At 36.5% G+C, this 19,039-nt stretch overlaps 1 protein-coding gene across 2 annotated transcripts in view; it reads left to right on the top strand.

The window, feature by feature from the left end:
* The window catches only part of LOC121729648 (arrestin homolog), a 139,430-nt gene that overhangs the window by 65,063 nt on the left and 55,328 nt on the right, over nt 1-19,039 (top strand). For both annotated transcript variants that reach the window (XM_042118222.1, XM_042118221.1), the window contains 2 exons: nt 3,582-3,632; nt 13,347-13,508. In XM_042118222.1, the coding sequence (XP_041974156.1) occupies nt 3,601-3,632; nt 13,347-13,508 (194 nt within the window). In that variant the 5' untranslated portion in view covers nt 3,582-3,600. The remainder of the gene's footprint in view (nt 1-3,581; nt 3,633-13,346; nt 13,509-19,039) is intronic.

Here is a 19,039-nt window from a genome sequence, read left to right as displayed (position 1 = left end):
ATTGGCAAATAAGAACGGGTTGCACAATGCACTACAACTGTTTGATTTTGTATCATGCAACAGCAACAGACCAGGCGAAAGATGCACTTATTTGCAGTTGCATTGCTGTCGTGAATCCATAATCGGCCAGCAACCTGCTGGAGCGCCAGCAGATATGAAAAAAAAGAAGCAGAGATACATTTTGCCAGGCGGTACGAATGAAGTACATTATATTACTTCCTTTCCACATAGTGTTTATGACTCCATCTTTTATTAACCTGTAAGATATAAAGCTAACACGTGTCTGGACGTGTATCATAGGCTTAAGAAACGTTTTAATAAAAAATGCCTCGGCCGCGGTCACGCAACGATCATTATTGTCACGTCGTTATTTTTGTTGAAACTACTAAATTGATTTAACAACCTTGAGTTAGGTTTCCAATATCTTCTATATACACAACCTATGTTGTTATTACTGTTGTAGTTATTAATGACGCCTCCGTGGCCCAGTGGCTTAGAGCGCGTGGCTCTTGACTCGGGGTCCGTAGGTTTGAGGTTGCGTTGGAAATATGTTTTTTCCGAGTTTGGTTAGGACAATGCAGGCTGATCACCTGATTGTCTGACAAGTAAGATGATCCATGCATCGGGTGGGTGGGCATGTAAAAAGTCGGTCCTGGGCCCGTACCACGAAACGGTTTTGAGATTCAAACAATCATACGAGAATGTTGCGTCCTACACTAACAAACGTGAAATGATGTTGTTCGAGCAGGACGCGGCATTCTCGTCCTATTGTTTGAGTATCAAAACGGTTTCGTAGTAGGTCTACTGCGCCTGATCGTATCGGTCGTCCGTACTCTCATAACCCAGTGAGACCACTGGGTTATGAGAGTAACACTGGGGGAATATAAGAAAGTGCTCTTGTGTACTGCACACACACTTAGGCACTATAAAATTACTCCTGCATACTGGCCTGATTTTAATGAAACCAGCCCCCGTCACCGAAACTGATGTGGGAGTTATTATATAGCTACTAATAATTATAAATCCGAAGGTGTATCTGTCGCTCTCGCCGTCTGTTTGTAACCTTTTCATGCTAAAACCGCTTTAAACGAATTTAAAGTAGTATGGAGATAGTTTGAGTCCCAAGAAAGAATGTATGATACTTTTTTATTCCGGAAAAATGTACGGTTCCCGAGCTATAAACGAATTTCCGCGCAACTGAGCAACAGTCGGTTGTTTTTGCTGTATACTTCCTCGCGTTATTTGATCGCTCATAATGCCTCCTATCTTGAGCGTTTTTAATATCAAATGGAACGCTGGGTTTATGTTGTACCTTCAGCGAGCCTTAGGTTCCAGCTGAAATCACAGCCGAAGTTTAAGGGCGAAGCCAAACGAGCGTACCTTTGTGAGTCGTGACTCTCGTGAGTCTTTTCATACAAATCATGACTCACAAAATTAAGCTCGTGTGAATCAAACAGGACTTTTGTATGAAACTGAATGCAGCAGAATTCTGTCGAACCGAAATTCTGCGACTCACAGCTCGTTTGCTTCATCCTAAAGGTACAAGTTGAAAGCCGGCTACATGAAGTTCTAGTAGACGACGTGTCGTCGCGACACTACTGGTTTCTATGTAGGTACTCGTATTTCTATATGTCGCTAGCTTCGTGTCGCTAGCAGCTGCTGCGGAGGGTATTTCATAGAAATACATAGAAACCAGTAGTATCGCTGCGAAACGTCGTTTGCGGTTGCTCAATGTCGCCTAAATTTAATATTTAACGTTAAGCACGTATTACATATTAATTCCAACAGTGTCATTAATAAAATTAAAAATTTATTTATCCATAAATGCACGCTTGAGAGTAAATAACAAAAACAAACAAGAATTGCTATTTGCTATAATTATCGACTTGCCCCAGTTACCTAACAACTATTATAAGAGACGATTATATAATGATAAAGCCGTTGAAACTAACTAGTATCATTAAAACTAATCTTCGTTAAAGCTAGATACGATAATAATAATAATAATAATATCTATTGTAGTGGTATTAGTGCCCGGAGGACTTTTATTACAGGTACCAGACAACGGAAATAATATATTTAATACTTTTATACTAAATAATATTTTAAAGATTTTTATTAAGTATATCATACACATATTTAATACTTACACATCTATGACCCAGGAACTTTTGAAAACTTTTTTGTTCCGTCGGCGGGATTTGAACCCGCGACCCCCGGCTTGAGCTACCAACGCGCTCACCACTGAGCCACAGAGGTCGTCTTAAATTAATTTACTTTACCAACTTATAGTCATTTCTCTGCATCAGGCTACTCTATGGCATAGTTTGATATTTAATCTCCGAGAAGCGATATAGAACTTTGGTCCTTAATTTGTGTTACGTGGTCTTTGACTGTGACGAAACTAGCATAGTTAGGTTTGTGTTTGTGGTGTATTAAAGATGGACGCGCCTACTATGGAGGTAGTTGGAAATAGTTGGAGTGGTCGCGCGACTACAGCGACGATCACTTCTCCACCAACAGCCGCCAGAGTAGTGTGTTCAGTTATATATATCTGTGTTTAATTTCCTCACCCAGCCATTGTACATACTGTACACCATATACACCGGTACACTCGCCGCAGCTGTAGTTGACGACAGCACAGTGTTGTATACTTGGTCTTGTTTATAGCTACACTATTGTGAAAATGAAATAGGATGGCACTAATTCATTTTCCATTCTAGTCTAGGAGCGATGAGAAAAATGCTCACATTGTATTCTGTTAACTAAAAAAAAAATACTACTAGGTACCTACTAAGGGTACTACTATTACTCATACTTTTACTTTCTAGAAATTATTCCTTACCAGCAATACTACAGGGTGTTAATTGTAATTGATGCAATAATACAGGATGTTTGATGTATTTTTTTTACCTTTTACCCACGTTAAATTTTTTCTCCCGTGGCCTGGCTTAGTAATTTTTTTCATAAAATAAAATGTTCAACTTTTCAAGCCAAGTATTTATCTCAAATTGCTATACCTATTACTGGGTACGAAGGAGGGGCATCCTCCTTCTTTAACCTGCCTAAGTATACCAATGACACCGTAATAAAACCTTTTAAAAAGGCATTAGTATAATGAGTTCGTAAGACAAAAATTGCTGCGGTTTTTTCTCTCTCCGTCCCTTTGGTCCCTTGGTCCCTTGGGAATAATTATTAACGTAATTATTTTAGCGAGGTATTGTTACATAACCCTTAAGGGCTGGCCACTAATGACATTTGTCAAGGACCTTTGCCTTGTTTATTTTGGTAAAAAAATGTAAAATTATGTTGTTATAGCTGTAGATGAGGGGTGAGAGCCAATATCTTTTCGTTATCGCTATTATAATTGACATAAACGCTCGACATTGACGCAAACGTTAATATGATTTGACGTTCGACTCCTCTTTTGTCAATTTCATATAACTGAATCAGCGATTCTATAAAGAAGCGATAAAGAAAAGGTCTTGGCTCACCTTATAATATGGCAAAACTACGTTTGCCGGGACAGCTAGTAATAATATTATATACGTTTATACTCATACTTTGTTCTTTGTTCACAGGTGCGACAGAACTTTCGCTATGACGACAGACAGCGCGCTCAATGCACAAAGGTAAGACACGTGCTATCCATACTAATATTATAATTTGTGTGTCTGTCTGTCTGTTACCTCTTCACGCCTTAACTGCTACACCGATTGTGCTGTTTGGTATGAAGATGCTTCGAGTCCCGGGAAAGGACATAGGATACTTTTAACTAGAGATCGCCCAATGGTCGAAATTTGACCTTAGCTTCAACGACATTAGGACTAATATATTGTTACGTGCTAGGGTTCAAGAATTTGGAGAGAAAGACCTGCCGACTTTCTTGAAGACTTTATTTACAAACACTAGGTTACACTAAGTCCAAAACACTAATCACTAGGTCCAATCACTGAGCACTTTCACTGTTCTAGGTCGTAGCCAAGTCGTAGGTTTCGCTGGTTCACTCTGAAATCGCCTTGACGATCGTTCGAACTGAACTGAATTACGGCCCGTCCTCCTGCGACTATTTATGTGGGTCGAGGCGAGCCCTAGAATGTTCGAGAATATTTCTTCCCGAATGTACATAATTAGCGTAAACAAGTGCGGAATACTTCGAGAAGCTTAACGCCATCTAGTATCCAAAGCGGATTTACGCTGTCTGCGTTTCTTCAATAAGTTGCGCTGGTGTGGCGCTAGATGGCTCTATGTGTCCGTAACAATATATAATGCTTCGAAATTGCTTTGTTAATTTTAAATTTGTCACAGATGACGCAACAAAATGTGCAGTCTCCGCGAAATTTTCTTCATGGAAACACATTGTATGTTTATTGATTGAACATTAACCCTAGATAGCTAACCTTCTGGGGGATCCTGTTTAAGCTAACCATTTAAGTATTAAAAAAATGAGTATTTTAATTGAGTTTTTACCACTTTCTGGACCTGGATTTTTTTTAACAAACATATGATGAGCTTATCAATAAAACAACACTTTGAATATTTACATTTTTTATTTACTTTTGAAACTAGAAAAAATATTCTTAGACCTCTAAAAAAATAGGAACATTCTCAATTAAACTTTTCTTAAACAAAATAAAATAGTACTCAAAACAAAACAATTAGTTTTTTTATCATTATATGGCACATAGAAATATAAAAAGTAATAAAAAATAAAATAAACTACTTTTCTTTCGCACATGTGATACAAAAATTTATTTTATGTCAATCTCATATTGCTCCCTTACAATGGGCATTGTCCAAAAAAAATCACATGTACTTTTTATATTTTTTTTCGTTAAAATAGGGTATTTTAAGAATATAAATTAAATAATTTTAAAATTCATTGGCTAGATTTTTCTCAATAAATTTTTAAAGTTTCGCTCTGACGTCATCATCGGCGGCCAATAATTGACCTCTGCAGTATGTTTTTTCCTTTCAATCTTATTTATAATGGCTGGTTCGTCAAATGCAAGTTCTCATTATGTGATAGCTAATACGAGAAGCATACCAAAAGTTCGAAACGTAATGTTGGTCGAATTTATTGCTTATTTAACGCCATTGAAGGTCAAACAAAGGTTAAACATATTTGTTCAAAAATATAAGTAACTAATGGGTATTTTTTTCGTTTATATACAGAAAAACGATCACTGACCTTATTCCTCGAAATGTTTTTGTAATGAGCAAAATTAAAAAAAAATGGACAATCCCCATTATAGCAAAATATACTTTTGTTCATACGCTTTTCTTTTATTAGCATTTCCCACGTGTTTTTCTTTTCCGTTTTTCTCTTGGAAAATTTGGAAAATACTCTTCTTCGTTCTCTATTCCCTTCAAAGAAGCTTGGCCCGACGACAACTGCTCTGCGCACTATAGTCGATGGCTGTTTAGAAAAAACGCTTCTAAATATTTATTTTACTAAGCTCTTGGTTTCATAAATTATTTATAGCATCTTAAATAAACGGAAACATGGTAAAAATTTACGTCAAAAATAAATACACGCACTTCAGTAGAAAAATTAACGGTAAAGCTAACCACCCGTCGAAACGACGGGCAAAGTCTGCTTAAAACCGAAAAGTATGACACTTATCTGTACGACGAGTGTGCCACTGTAACGACCTCACCGGCAAATGAGATAAATAGGCGAAACAAAATATTCGGACGCGACAATAAAAAGATATGGCGATATTAGTTTGCGCCGCCCGTCGATTCGACGGAGGTTAGGTATCTAGGGTTAAGGTTAGCCGCATACATACGTTTTTCGAATTCGTTTTCTGTATTAAGCATTCCGTAAGACTAGCGCAAACGTCCGTTTTTTTCACGCGCGAACGCGCTGGCTTAGGGTCAATTCAGACCGCAACACGACGCGTAGATGCATTTCTAAATTTATATGGATTTGACAGATTCGCAAGATGTCTCACGCAATTGAAATCTGTCAAATCCATACAAATTTAGGCCGCGCCGCGCCTCGCCTCGCCTCGTCGCGTCGCGTCTGCATCAACCCTTACACATGAAACGTACGTGCGGAATTCCTTCCGTTCGGAAAAAAACGAACGTGTGCGCCAGTTAATGTCAGCCAAACCAAAATATTAATTCGGTGTAGACAGGGCTGTATTAATAATTACGAATCGCTAGAACCTTCGAATTTCGATTACATTAAGCTTAAACTGCTTAACCCACAACCGCAATCAAATTGGCATTAGATCGGAATCGTCAACAGAATTAATTGGCATTGGACTACGATTATGTTCAAACAAACAGATTAGGAAATAAGTGAAATTAATATAGAAACTTTTTAGGGTTCCGTACCCAAGGAGTAAAAATAGGACCCTATTACTGAGACTTAAACGATGTATAACGGGTTAATTGTACACTTTAACGGGTTAATTGTACACTTTTATTAGGTTTACATAGTATGGCGATTTTTCTCTATCGAGTGAAGTTCATGATATAGTGTAATGGAATATAAATTCCACTGTGTTAGATCCTTAACTAACACATATATTTTTTTCAGAATTGAAATTACATTTTTATGTCTCCTGTCACTTTTTAATCTTGAAAATCGTCCGTTTCTGGCAATACAGGCCTTAAAGCACAATATCAATAGGCGTGACAGTTTTTCCGTGCACAAAATGTACAGGTTGTGGGATATACTAGGTCTCACTTATTATTAATAATGCACGCAGTATTTTAGAAGGACATACAATATACATATCTTCTTTTATCGGTCGAAGGGTTTTCATCAACTCTTTTTAATACGCCAATTATAACAGAGGGGTGGTTTTAATTTCATGTGTTTTTCTGTCTATCTTTGTTTTTGTGATATTATCTAGTTAATTTTTTTTTAATGAAATAAAGGGGACAAACGAGCAAACGGGTCACCTGATGGAAAGCAACGTTGCCGGCCTTTTAAGAGGGAACAGGGTAATAAGGGAGGGTAAGGAAGGAAAGGGAAGGGAATAGGGGATAGTAGAGAAGGGAAGGGAATAGGGGAGGGTAGGGAAGGGAATAGGGTAGGGGATTCCTCCAGTAAACTCACTCACTCGGCGAAACACAGCGCAAACGCTGTTTCACGCCGGTTTTCTGTGTGAACGTGGTATTTCTCCGGTCGAGTCGGCCCATTCATTATTTTCTAGCATACATTACATTACAGTATACATTTATTTACTAGCTATACTCTGATGACTAGAAATCCTTTTAAAAATACTCACAAATCTGGCATAGGTATATGCAACTTGCTCTAACGACACCGTAATTTATTTACCTGAATAAACTCAATCGTAAACAAACCCTCGAACAACCCACTCACTTCCATCGATCATAATTGCAAATGTCACCTTCGACGCAACCACAATGCTCGACTCTCTCGACAAATTTGATAAAAAATGATTGATGACTATAATTTTTGCAATGAAAAGTCAGTATAATTTTAGTACCTGAAAACCTTTTAATCAAACCATACGGTTTCCAAAAACAAAGCTTTTAAACTTGCCGCTTGCAAAACATACTTATTGAAGTATTTTTTGAGTTAAAAAGTAGCCTATGTGAGCTTAAAGTACTACCCAGATAATAAAAATCCGTTGAGTATTTCTGCGTTAAAAATTCACAAACATGTCAACAAGCATTCGTCTTTAATTATAATAATATTATTAGTGAGACTACCCAATTGCTAGCTGCGTAAACAATACTTTTTGTAAGCGTACCAAATGTTTTTGCAGAGTAAAAGCAGCCATAAATTTTGGCTTTATCAAAACAAGGTTACTTAAACATGTTCTTAGAAACCCAGCTTTACCTTTTTCAGAAAATCCCGAACTATTTTATAAAGGTAGGATCGAGACGTGGTAATTTTTCGTCACTGTTGGATTTGCGGGACCTACCTGTCGAAATGGATTCGTCCGAAAATAATATATTTTGCTGACAATACTACGCCAAAGTGGTCCTCTGAGTAAGGGACAATGTCCCTTAAAATTCCATTCCTTTCCGACGTATTACTGGATTTGGGCCCGTAACTTATGGCGCATTTTCACTGGTCGATAGGGCCCGCATGCGGGGTGCGGGAGATTTCTGAAACGCATGCCACGACCAATAAAAATACGCCATTAGTTGTCATAGACTCCCCGTATGCTGTAATCTGTATACCGTACGAGTTAACGACTAATGAAAATGCGCCCTAAGGGTAATTTTATATTTCAACGTGACGTGTCTATGCAATGCGATGCATATAAATGAGCCATTCTTTGGCCTGACATCTCAGGCGGCAATGTGTGTCAAAGTTAATGCAAAATGATACTGATAATAATAACACGGCCATACAACTTAACTGGAAGCTCATAATATAAAACTCGTCAGTTACAATGCCGTATTTAAAGTAAAACATAATATCAATACTAGTTTATATAAACCTCATTAGTAATAATGTGGATCGCTGGAAAACGTTAATGCCACAGCTATATAGACCAACTTTCCGGTAAACTGAAGCCTTCATATGTAGTTTACACCGTCCGACACGATATCGCCTGTTTCGTTTTAATGGACAATGTTAAAATATGTAAAATATTTGATTTAAAAAACAATAGATTGTAAACTTTTAACCTTCATAACATTTAATAAAAATAAAATACGTCTGTTATTTTTCGTAATAACCTTTCACGACAGGCTTTTTTATTTAACAATGATATACACAAAAATATACCAATTACCAAATACCAAATAGATACCAAAAGAATATTGCTATAAACTATTTTTTAAGAGAACATTAAATAAACAAAATTGAGTGAAAAATAATATAATTTGCAAAAATTTAAGCATGTATAATTAACAAACCCGAAACAATGACAAAAATGTCATGTCAATTAGTAATTTTAAGGTATCTACAATTCTACATCGTGTAGAATCCATACTTAATATTATAAATGCGACAGTGTGTCTATCTGTCTGTTATATCTTGACACCCAAACCAATGAATCGATTTTGCTGACATTTGGTATGGAGATACTTTGAGTCCCGGGGAAGGACATACGATAAAAAAAATTAGTATCTGAATATATCGCACATAATATAACGTATCGTCTAACATAAAGGTCCTCACGATGTCATAACTCCATTCCTGCAGTTTTCCCGGTCATATTTCTGTGTCGACTGTCACAGTTATGCAACTTTGCGTGGACTGTTTATGCCCATATACGGATTACAGAATACAAAGTGTAATACTTCTAATGCTTCCAATAAAGCTATGGATGACTTCTTTATCTTTTTCGCTATAAAATTAATGATTTTGTTTTTCAATTTTATCAAAGATAATAATGAAGACGTGAGTGGAAGAATCGAACAAGTAACATTTCGTAACATACGGACAATAACTCATTTTTTCCCTAATTATTTTAGTAAAACTTGTGACTTATCAGCTTCATAACCAAGCTAATATATCTGGCTACACATATAATCCATACTTTTTCTATCTCAAATATTTTTTCCAGCCGTAAAACCTCCATTAAAACAAAAAAACGGGAAGTTTTTTCATGTTACTTACCCTATTCATCCACTCACAAAGTTAATATACCTATCGGAATAGAGAAACAAATGCCTGAGCAAGAGAGATGTCACTATCAGTAACACAGCGTGGTAAAAAGAGACGTGTGATACATGACAGCAGCACTCTTTTTTTGACGTCCAGTCGGCACGTGCCGCACGTTGACAATTTAATCTCATAGAATTCATGTTCAATCATGCTTGTGTAAGTGTATACGTACACATATTTTTCACACAGATGAAAACCAATTTCGGTTTCGTTTGACAGCTCGAGATTGTTGCTCTATTCCGCTAGGTATATTAACTTTATGATTTAGAATCATTGACTCTCTTTTTTGTGTGGTAATGAAAGGAGACGATAAAATATAAATATTTTAACTAACAAGCTCTCAGAAAATTCTTAAAATGATCAAAAGATTGTGTTAGGAAAATATAAACTGTGGTGGGATTAAAATAAAAGTTTTTTATTATTGCATTAATAATACAATTATTGTCATAGACCATAATTGGACGCTGTTAAGCGTTAGTGTCCTAATCCACAATTTTTTTTGTCGTTAAATTTTGAATGCAGTCTTGTTCTAAATCATCTAAAGAACATAATAATAGCTCTCACACCGGTTTCGGTGATGGTGGCCGGTTTCATTGAAACCAGGCCAGCTACGCAGGAGTAATTTTATAGTGCCCAAGTGTGTGCGCAGTACACAAGAGCTTAGAGCACTCTCTATTCCTTTACTCTCATAACCCAGTGGGACGGAAGACCGACACGACCGGCGAGAGATCAGGCGCAGGACCGACTTTTTACATGCCCATCCGACGCATGGATCATCTTACTTGTCAGACAATCAGGTGATCAGCCTGCATTGTCCTAACCAAACTTGGAAATAACATGTTTCCAACGCGGGAATCGAACCCACGACCTCCGAGTCAAGAGCCGCGCTCTATACCACTAGACCACGGAGGCGTTAAAAAAAGAACATAACTGCATTCATAACTCAATACGTAATTGTTGTGTGGGTTAGTACACGAATGCTTAACAGCGTCCAATTATATCCTTCGAATTTTTTCACCCGGAAAAATGTATGGTTCCTCAGCAATAAATAAATTTTGGCGCAAAGGAGTTGCGGGCGTCATCTAGTTACTAATTACTAATAAGCTTTGAGTCGAACCTAGACCATCGCGACGTGCTAAATGATTATCTGTTATCACAATAATAAGTGAGTCAGTGATAACTGTTATCAGCGTAACGCAATTTGTCGCCCAAACCTCTAATCTTATCAGCTTTAGGGTAAATACCTCTCATTATGTTTATGTTTTGCGGTAATTTATAATCACCGCCGTTTAGTCTCGCAGATAATAATTTGTTTTTAGGCTTCATTTGCATCCGCGTGAACACTGAGTTTTGAGTAAGGGTATATATTTATATAATAATAATATCATGCCTGAAAAATGTTTGGTTCCCAAGAAATTCACGGATTTGGACGCAACTTAGTTGCAGGAAACATTTAAGGTATAACCATAAGAAGTCGGTTAGGTGTCAAAGTCGGTAGACTTTCACACAAAATTGTATAATCTATACTAATACTAGAAATGCGAAAACGTCTCTATCTGTGTTTCTGTGCCCTCATCACGCCATACTATGAGTCCTGGGAAAGGACATAGGATACTTTTTATCTCGGAAATATGTAGGGTTCCTGTATGATAAACGAATTTTGGCGCAACGGAGTTGCGGGCGTCATCTAGTATTATATTAAGTAATGTGCCTCGATTCTCTGTTTGGTCTTCAGTTACATAAAATTTAAAAGGAAAATTTCCATCGATGGCTTACTCTCATCCAATTTAACATCGAGGCTTTCCCTCTTGGAGCTGTCAAAGAAATGAAACGAATATTACGAGGAACTTGAGATTTCTAACAAGATGTTGCAATGTAGAGACTTTTTAAGAATAATTACTTCAGACATCATAATAATTGGTTCTTAGAATGAGAGCAAAGACGAGTCTTATACCTAATAGGCATGATAACTATTTTTTTTTCTTATCGGTAATTGAAAGACACTTAAAAAATAGAAACATCGTTGAAAGAATGACTCTGATAGCTTAAAAATTCACCAAGATATGACAATTCAATTAATATCTCATAAAAAAGACCTGCCCGAAACGCTCCATACAAAGTGCTACGAAAGTATGACGTCAGTCTTTCGTAGTTTGTACGCATCGGGAGAGAACTTAGTTCGACAGGTATATTAAATATTGCGTTTATGAAAGTGGTTTCATAACAAAAATTGCTTTTAATTGCATAAGTTATCGAATTGTATACAAATATTAAGAAATTTAATTGAAAAAAAATTCGACTTGAATATCCAACTTTGAAGGCGCATAACAAAAAAACCGGCCAAGTGCGAGTCGGACTCGCGCACCGAGGGTTCCGACAGCTTAAAGGTATTATAGACCTGAGTATTTGGTATGAATTTCAATTTAATACCTCTACGCGTTTATGAGGAAATGGGTAGTAAGTTTAAAATTATTAAAAAAAAATATATTATGTGATGTAACTAAAAATTTATGGTTTTCGTAATTTTTCCTTTATCTATGCTATAAGACGTTGCTTCGTACCAAATTTCAAGATTCTGAGTTCACGGGAAGCACCCTGTAGGTTTTGATTCCCTTGCAAGTGTCGAAAATTTGCGGCATAAACGGCTGTATCTTTTGATTGCGTTGGCTTAGAAGTTTGTTTTTTTCACAGCTTCAAGGGACAGTAGACCTGAGTAATTGATATAAATTTCAGCTTCATACCTCCACGCGTTCCTGAGAAAAAGGGTCTTGACAGACGGACAGACGGACAACAAAGTGATCCTATAAGGGTTCCGTTTTTTCCTTTTGAGGTACGGAACCCTAAAAATACAAATGCTATCAATCTTAAATTTTGGGAACACTTATTTTTTACCGTGATTTCTTTCTTTTATTAACAAAATTCGCTAATCTTTGACCTTGTCATCATCTCTATTACTTAATTAGTAAGCACTTGAGTCTTGTTGAGTTCAAATATTATAATGTCCAATAATATACGTAATGTGAGTAAAAATCGAAAGGGTTAAATAATAATCGAAATAAGGCCAACATGGGTATTAAAATAATATTAATCGGTAATAATTATAGGCTAAAGGCCTGTTTCACCACTTTCTGGTAAGTGCCGGATAGGCTATACACCACTTAACTTGACGAATAGAGTATGGAGAATCTGCCAAAAAATTTGTGGATAGCCTATCCGGCACTTTGGTGATGTTGGGCGATGTGGGCCACCAATGGGCCTCACACCCGTTGGACCACAAGGGTTTTCTTTTGGACTTACTAGTTTTGATACTCAAAATTTGAATATCAAAAAATTGTTTCTCTCAACTTTGCATTTTTGATAATCCTCCATCCTCTTCCGTCATTTATCAGAGGGTCTCGCATATATCTTCTGTCTTCGCTCATGTCAAATATTCTAAAATTGTAAAAAGTTGGAAAGAAATCAGATTATGTATTTCAATTGTCAGCTCACATTTACATATTTTTTCTGAAAGCAGGTTATTATAGCCCTGATGTAACTGCAACCCTTAAGGATCTATTGTGACTCCTTCGAGATTTAGAGCACTGTCCCCGACCCAATGCTGCTCATAAACTGAACGATGTGGTAGGGGTTGGTGCCACGAATTTCCTTTGTGGACACCATACCATGTACCATGTGCTAGCAGATAATTCAAAATCCTGAATTCACAGTATTCAAGTCCTCTCTCATTTTGCAGGGTATTCAAGAAGACGTCCCTGAACAACAAGCTGACATTGTACCTGGCTTCCCGAGACCTGATCGTGGAGAATGGCTCCATCGAGAAGATACAGGGAGTCGTCCATGTGGAGGGAGACCTTGAAAACAAGAAGGTGTTCGGACAGGTCACACTTACCTTCAGGTGAGTCATTAAAATCGAATATGGAACATTAACTCATACATTGGAGCGCTCACATAATCAAAGACATCAGTGGATGAAGCCGGTAACTAGCATTCAAAATATAATAGCCATTACTCATTTTTTCCCTTGTGATTCTTTTTTGTAAAATAAGGGGACAAACGAGCAAACGATACACGGCCATGAACAACATTAGAAGAGCTGCAGGCCCGTTGCCTGCCTTTTAAGATAATACGCTCTCTTGAGGGCTATTGATGCTTCATATACAACAAATTATTATTTTTGTTCATATGTAACAAAAATAAGTAATACCACTTTAGGATGTGTATGTGTCCCCTATAAGGCGAGCTTACTTGATAGAGTAATGCTGAGTGTGTGGATTTCGTCCACAGATTCACCATTACTCTATCGAGCAAGCTCGCCGTTCAGTATTCACCGAACCGTTCGAGTCAAAATATGTCTTTTCAACTAAAGAGAAGGTCGCTCTTTCACTCGCGCCACTTTTTTTTTTAATTCTTGTTCCCTGTACTATATACAGGACCATTACCTATTCTTTTTATTTATTACATTTCATTAGTTTGTTTATGTTATTTACTAATCTTTACATCACTGTTGTTAAGAATAAATTTTTATACTATTTTAATACAATTACTATTTTTATCGTTCTCTATTTTTACAGTTTACTATTTTTAATACAATTGTTATGTTATACTTTTTCATTCTAATACATTTATTTTACATTATTTATTTACTTATACTAGAGATCGCCCAATGGTCGAAATTCGACCTTAGTTTCAACGACATTAGAACTACCACCTATATTTTGTAAAAAATATTGACTTTATCATATTTTTTTTCAATTCTTGTCTTTGGGACTCAGCTGATCTCAGACTGGCTGTGTAAGCATTGTCTAATAGTATCTAAGATTTAATAAAAAAATCTATAATCCATTTCAATTTGTCACCTTGTTATCAACAGACTTCAACCATAAATAAAAGAGTATAATTCGTATGTATAAGGTTGTCACTCAGAAATCTGTCATTTTTCCTAGTGTGTGTGTGTTGTAGTGTGTGTAATGTTTTATTTGTTAAAAAAATGTATGATAAATGCATAATTTCAAAATAATATTAGCTCGATGCACTCCTTTGCCATATAAATTATCATTGTGCAAAATTTCATTCACCTACGTTTCCGTTAACCGATTTTCAAAATTTTTCTTTTGGTATATAGGGTAATATACCAATTTGTCCTACTTCCTACTAATATTATAAAGGCGAAAGTTTGTTTGGATGTATGGATGTTTGTTACTCTTTCACGCAAAAACTACTGAACGGATTTTAATGAAACTTTGCAATATCATAGCTTATACATCAGAATAACACATAGGCTACAATTTTAACCGACTTTCAAAATGGGGGAGGTGTTATGTTCGTTTTCTTATGTTCAACGATTACTCCGCCGTTTGTTAACCGATTTTCAAAATTTTTCTTAAGGTATATAGGGTAATATCCCAATTTGGTATTATATTTACAAAAGTGGTGATCTGATGAAGGATCCATAAGTAATCGAGGGAACTCCTCAAAATATATAGGGAAACATGTGGTGACTTCGGTTTCGTGAGAAATATTCTATGTCTAAGCATATGCTACCAACAAGTAAGATTTTGCACCGAGGTATACCTGGTATACCGTGGTTCGGACGGCGCTGAAAGAACTCCTGATTCTTTATAGATACAAGTTTGGGAGTTTCGGCGTTGTTTTAAGAACGGAAAGCATATGCTACTATACAAATTACATTCATCATCATCATCACTACCATATTATACCATGCATTGTCCCATGGTTATGACTTATGAGCCTATAATGACCCTGTTATTGGTACTTTTCATAGTCTTTAAGATCGAGGATTCGAGGCTCGAGTTTGTCAAGCGATAATTAAAAAAAATCTATATGTATCTACCTAATATTATAAACCTGAAGAGTAAGTATGTTTGCTTGAACGCGTTAATCTCAGGAACTACAGGTCCGATTTAAAAACTTATTTCAGTGTTAGATAGCTCATTTATCGAGTAAGGCTATATAATATTATCACGCTAAGTCTTTTTTGGTCTTTCAGAGCTGCCACTTTCACAGTAAACTCTCTACAAGGAACACGTACACACCCTAAAGTATTATCACTTATTTTTGTTACAGCCTGTATATATTCCTCATAAAAATAACTTATGAAAATATAGCATGTATTTACGACCAGGAAGAGAAATAGGTTTACTATCCTAGAGAACCTTCAAGTAGTAAGTAATCCAAAAGGCATAAACCCAAAAATTCTCGTTTTCGACGAGTTATGGTAAAGGCGGTAAAAAGCTTTATCGCAAGACTTTTACGGTTATTTTATTTGTATCTCATTTATCCCTACATTTATTACTACTAGTTTTTATATTCTTACTGAAAATGAATGTACTTTATAAGTAACTAGCTGTCCCGGTGAACTTCGTGTCACTTTAAGACCTTCCCTGGACTTCTACGAATATTTTAAGACTAAAATCAGCCCAATCCGAGCAGCCGTTTTCGAGTTTTAGCGCGACTAACACATTTGAAAATCCATTTTTATATACATAGATAGGATATAAATTCTAGGTTAACGTACGTTTATTTTATTAAATATAGACAAGACACGCTTCGAGTATATATGGACGCTGTTAAGCATTCGTGTACGTTACCACACAAAAATTACGTATTGAGTTATGTATGCACTTTTGTTCTTAAAAATGATTTAGAACAAGACTGCATTCAAAATTTAACTACAAAAAAAATTGTGGGTTAGGAGTTAGGACACTAATGCTTAACAGATAATAATTATATGCCTGTTTATTTTTATTGAAAAACATAACGAAAGTTACAAAGAAAGTAAGTAGTTTAATTATATTTTGAATCAATCGTTCAAAAGTACATAGTGCAGGTTCCCTAGAACATTTTTTTTCAATTGATTACTATCAAGCAAATTTTTCGTGAATAGCTTCATTTTGATATGACAAACAACAATTTACTCTGCAAATTATCAAAAGTAGCTTTAGCTAACAGAGATAGGTAGAAAGGATTAAGTATTTCGATTCAATGGTCCTAAAATATACCTCAATAATTATAATTTAACGAAAAATAGAAAATTAAAAGTTATGGCACGTTTCATAAGCGGTGATGAATAATATCCTGGCTAATAGGTGTAAATTGTTACAGGAAAATGGAGGAAAACACTATTAGCGTCACAGGGAAAATTATTTAATAAATGGCCGTGAAAATTGCTCGCCATTTTGTTACATTATAAAGTTCAAATAACTTTCTACTTACGCTCAACAAAGAGGTCTAAAATGTTAGTTTTAAGATGTTATTATTATACAGTGTGTAACAAAAATAAGTGATAATACTTTAGGGTGTGTACGTGTTCCTTGTAGAGAGTTCACTGTGAAAGTAGCAGCTCTGAAAGACGACAACAATTTTTTTTCACTTTTGTATGGACAAGTGCCCGAGCGTCACAAGTTTCCCCATACAAAAGTGAAAAAAAATTTGGTCTTTCAGCGCTGCTACTTTTACAGTGAACTCTCTACAAGGAACACGTACACACCCTACAATATTATCACTTATTTTTGTTACATCCTGTATAACTAGATGCTGCCCGCAACTCTGATGCGCCAAAATTTGTTAATTGCGCGGGAACGTCACATTTTTGTAGGATAAAAAGTATCCTATATCCCTTCCTGGGACTCAAGGTATCTTATCGGTATGTAACAAATTTCAGCATGGGTTCAGCGGCTTGAGCGTAAAGAGGTAACAGAAAGAAAGACCAGACAAACAGCCAAGCACATTTATAATATTATTAGTATGCTGTATGGATATCATAATATCATATTGAAGATGCAAATGATGCAATACGCATATACTTACATGGTTTATGTCGCCAAATACTGTTAAGGACGCTATTTAGCAGGTCAGTATACTGAAATTTGCTAACAGCTATCAAACATTATTTATTAAACAAAATTGTGTGAAAACCCCTAAAATTCCTTAAACAAAAAAAATCAAATTCCTACAAAAGGCTGAAGAAAATAATTTGGTCGTATTTAAAAATGCATTAGTCTTGGAAGATCACAGGCGAACCGGATTTCCGTTCGCTCTAAAAGCCTTTTCGTACGTCCCCGGGGGCAGACTTATTATGTACAGGGTAACATGATGGTTCATCATTATCATGGAAAATTCACAAAGAAAATTGAATATTATAAAAGAAATGTAATAGGATGAAAATTCAGATTTTTTCGTTTCTTAGCTCTTTGCGCGCTCCTTACTGGGTGCGTTGCTGACATGAAACCCCTAACACTATTCCTATTAACTGCCTGTGCGTAAATTGAGTATACTATATAATACATATGTTTATATTTACACGTGGGAGAGCCATGCTTCAGCCGGCTCGACCGGAGAAATACCACGTTCTCACAGAAAACCGGCGTGAAACAGAACTAGCGCTGTGTTTCGCCGAGTGAGTGAGTTTACCGGAGGCCGAATCCCCTACCCTATTCCCTGCCCTACCCTCCCCTATTCCCTTCCCTTCCCTACCCTCCCCTATTGCCCTATTCCCTCTTAAAAGGCCGGCAACGCACCTGCAGCTCTTCTGATGCTGCGAGTGTCCATGGGCGACGGAAGTTGCTTTCCCGTTTGCTCGTTTGCCCCCTTTTTCATAAAAAAAAACTTTAGCACGCTCTAGACTCGAGTCTAAGGGTCTCTAGAATCTAAGGTCTAAGGCTGGTACGCATTTGTTTTGACCTTCCCAGAATTGCTACGCCACTTCTAATATTATATTAATATTCAGGAGACATACAATGTAGCATTAGGAAATTTATTCATAGGCAGATGGCGGATCTACATTACTTGGTATGTTATATCATGGCAATGTTAGAGTCAATTCAGACCGACGCGACGCGTAGATGCATTTTTTCTATATATTTGTAAAGATTTGACAGATTTGCAATACGTCTAAGGGTCGATTCCGACGGCAACGCGACGCGTAGATGCATCATGTATTTCTAAATTTGTATGGATTTGACAGATTTCAATTGCGTCAGACGTCTTGCGAATCTGTCAAATCCATACTAATTTAGAAATGCATCTACGCGTCTCGTTGCGGTCTGAATCAACCCTAACGCTCAGGAAATCTTTCAAATCAGTACAAATTTAGAAATGCATCTACGCGTCGCGTTGCGGCCTGAACTTGAAGCATCAATTTCTCTGATGCATAATCATATCAATATTCTCCTGTTACATATAGTAAGTGGAGCTTTAAACAGCTTACGACCATGTTCCGGATTAGTTTAATTGAAGCTTTGACCGGAGTGAGCGACTAATAGCTTACTGCTTAGTTAATAGTCTTGATTGGAGCTTCATTCTCTATTACCGGGATTCGTCATCATCGTTGCTAGTAGACCATGTGCTGTATGCGTTAAAACTATTAAGGTTACGGTTTTAGCTAACTGGTTTATAATACTTGTGATT

This window comes from Aricia agestis, chromosome 8, assembly GCF_905147365.1.
Source record: "Aricia agestis chromosome 8, ilAriAges1.1, whole genome shotgun sequence".
Taxonomy (NCBI): domain Eukaryota; kingdom Metazoa; phylum Arthropoda; class Insecta; order Lepidoptera; family Lycaenidae; genus Aricia; species Aricia agestis.
Note: the sequence above shows the minus strand (reverse complement) of the source record. Positions and strands in the feature narration are given on the sequence as shown.